Source organism: Nematolebias whitei, chromosome 16, assembly GCF_014905685.2.
Source record: "Nematolebias whitei isolate Nwh7 chromosome 16, NemWhi1, whole genome shotgun sequence".
NCBI classification, from domain to species: domain Eukaryota; kingdom Metazoa; phylum Chordata; class Actinopteri; order Cyprinodontiformes; family Rivulidae; genus Nematolebias; species Nematolebias whitei.
The window spans coordinates 40947848-40950755 of record NC_056513.1 but is presented as its reverse complement, the minus strand read 5'-3'; the positions used below and the strand labels follow the sequence as shown (position 1 = coordinate 40950755).

General features: G+C 44.5%; 1 protein-coding gene across 1 annotated transcript in view; it reads left to right on the top strand.

Moving 5' to 3' along the window:
* Positions 1-2908, top strand: part of usp34 (ubiquitin specific peptidase 34) — a gene marked incomplete in the record, with an annotated part of 140740 nt that overhangs the window by 61596 nt on the left and 76236 nt on the right. The window contains 2 exon segments of the mRNA XM_037689997.1: positions 154-249; positions 456-538. Coding sequence (XP_037545925.1) covers positions 154-249; positions 456-538 — 179 coding nt within the window.

Below are 2908 nucleotides of genomic sequence, written 5' to 3'. Positions count from 1 at the left end.
TGGATTTCACCAGTTTGGCATAGTGTCCCTCTGGATTTCACCAGTTTGGCATAGTGTCCCTCTGGATTTCACCAGTTTGGCATCGTGCAGGTGGTGAAGAGTAAAGTGAAACACGTCATTGCCTGACCCTTGTGTCGATGTGGGTCTTCTTAGGTGGGCTGAGAAGGAGCTGCACATGATGAAACTGTTCTTTGACGACCTGCAACACTACATCCAAGAAGTCCAAGAACACCGGCACAAGTTTGCACTGTGAGTCTGTCAGGAGTGTCCTAAAGGTTCAACTGTCTTAACTCTGCAGATTTGTTCGTCAGCTGCAACTGTCCATGCTATATTTGTATGAGTTTGTGCAAACACTTCACTACCGTGGCGTCAGATCAGAATCTCAATACCTAAATGTTAGAAACTGACACCTGTGATTAAAACGTGTGCTGACCCGGTTGTGTCTTCTGTTGCAGATACAGTCACAGTGCAGAGGTCCAGGTCCGCCTGCAGTTCCTCACCTGTGTCTTCTCAACACTGGGATCACCAGACCACTTCAGTAAGTCCTCGTAGTGGTCAGTGGGCAGATGTGATCTTAAACTGATGTCTCGTTGTTTTAAACATGTCTGGGAAATGGTTTGTAAGCTCAACCATCCCGGTAGAGAACAACAAAAACGGTTCAATCATGTCATCTGGACCAGTTTCTTTAAGTGAGAAACGGTTCATCCACCATCCAGAGGACTTCCTCAGTCTACGGCCTACCAACCAGATCTGTTCCATAGGTCGCCTTCACTCTTGAACAATCATTAACAAAATTTAAAAACCTGTGCAAGTTTGCACAAAACATCTGAACTGTAATTTATAAATAATTTATAAACCATAAACTGTATCATTTAGAACTGGCTCCAGATGTGTCTCATCTCTTCAACCTGTTAAAAAGACAAATTACATAAAGTTTGTTGAACAACTTGTCTAAAAGTTTTAGTTTAATGTGAGAAATAACAGTTACCTTTGAGCTGCAGCTGCATCAGAGCTTCTAACATTTGTTGTTTCATGGTGAAGTTGTGGAGCTGCTTTATCGCAAAAAAACATGAAGAAATAACGTACATTGGATCCATCGTAATAAAAAAACCTGAACCCGTCACCTTCACTGAGCTGTCTGATCATAAATCCTTAGTGATGCAGCAGGAGATGGAGCAGGAGATGGAGCAGGAACTGTTCACAGCCTTTGGAGAATCAGCTGGAAGTTTGTTGCAGAGTTCTCTGGTCGGCTGCTTCACTTTCATCTTCCGTGAATTTTGTCGTATTTCCAAAATACTGTCCCGCAATTTTATTTTACACTTCTTGGAAACAACTGTGCTCTTGTGAAGCTCCGTCTTCCCCGGAACATTGTAGGATCTGAAATGATTGTTAAAGAAGAAGCAGCGAGTTGAATCACGCTGTCTCCCTCCTCCATGCTAGCAGGCTCCATTCAGATAAAGGGAGCTGGATAACTAGCTGCTGTACGGTGGCCTACACGGCTCAATTCTACGGCGGCCTAACGGGGAGTAGGAGCGGAAAAAATATAAAAAATACATTTTACAATCGATTTATGGTCCTTTAGAAACGATTCAGAATCGCCAGGACTAAGAATCTAGATTCATCGAAAAAACTATTTTTTTCTGCACCCCTACTGAGGAAGTCCTCTGGATGGGGAACAAACAGTTTTCTCTTAAATAATCTGGTCCAGATGACATGATTTAACCTTCTTTGATGTCTGGAAAGTCCTTTTTTACTTCAAATGTTTAAATTATATTTTTATTGAATTTAATGTGGATTTACGTTAGGGCTGGGCCTTATCATATCCTTCACGATAATACCGATAATAAAAGCTTACGCACGCAAATAAATTATATCATGATATGCTAATTTCATGATGTAATACGTCAAGCGCCCCGCCCCGATAACAGAACCGAGTGCGCCGTACGACCAAACCAAACTGCGCCCCCCTCCACCTGTCGGTACTGGCGTCACGCTAATTAGTTGCAAGCAATACTAGCTAGCTAAAAAGCTAAAAACAAACGATGTGCAGCTCAGCTGTCTCTCCATCCAGCTCTAAACTGCAGGTACAGACAACTCAACTGTCTCTCTCACCCCCCCACCCCACTCTGTGCTGCATGTGAAGGCGCAGCTCTCTGCTGCGTCTCCCCTGCTCTAAACTGCCGCTGTTACACCACCTGTACAAACACACACAGGTCTGTCTCTTAGTTCCACAGTCCATGGAACAGGAACAGTCATGTGATCAGAGACAGCGTCATGTGATCAGAGACAGCGTCAGGTGATCAGCGTCAGGTGATCAGAGTCAGGTGATCAGAGTCAGGTGATCAGAGTCAGGTGATCAGAGACAGCGTCATGTGATCAGAGACAGCGTCATGTGATCAGAGACAGAGTCATGTGATCAGAGAGAGTCAGGTGATCAGAGACAGAGTCATGTGATCAGAGACAGCGTCATGTGATCAGAGACAGCGTCATGTGATCAGAGACAGAGTCATGTGATCAGAGACAGAGTCAGGTGATCAGAGACAGAGTCATGTGATCAGAGACAGAGTCATGTGATCAGAGACAGTCATGTGATCAGAGACAGAGTCATGTGATCAGAGACAGAGTCATGTGATCAGAGACAGAGTCATGTGATCAGAGACGGAGTCATGTGATCAGAGACAGCATCATGTGATCAGAGACAGCGTCATGTGATCAGAGACAGCGTCATGTGATCAGAGACGGAGTCATGTGATCAGAGACAGCATCATGTGATCAGAGAGCATCATGTGATCAGAGACAGAGTCATGTGATCAGAGACGGAGTCATGTGATCAGAGACAGCGTCATGTGATCAGAGACAGCGTCATGTGATCAGAGACAGAGTCATGTGATCAGAGACAGAGTCATGT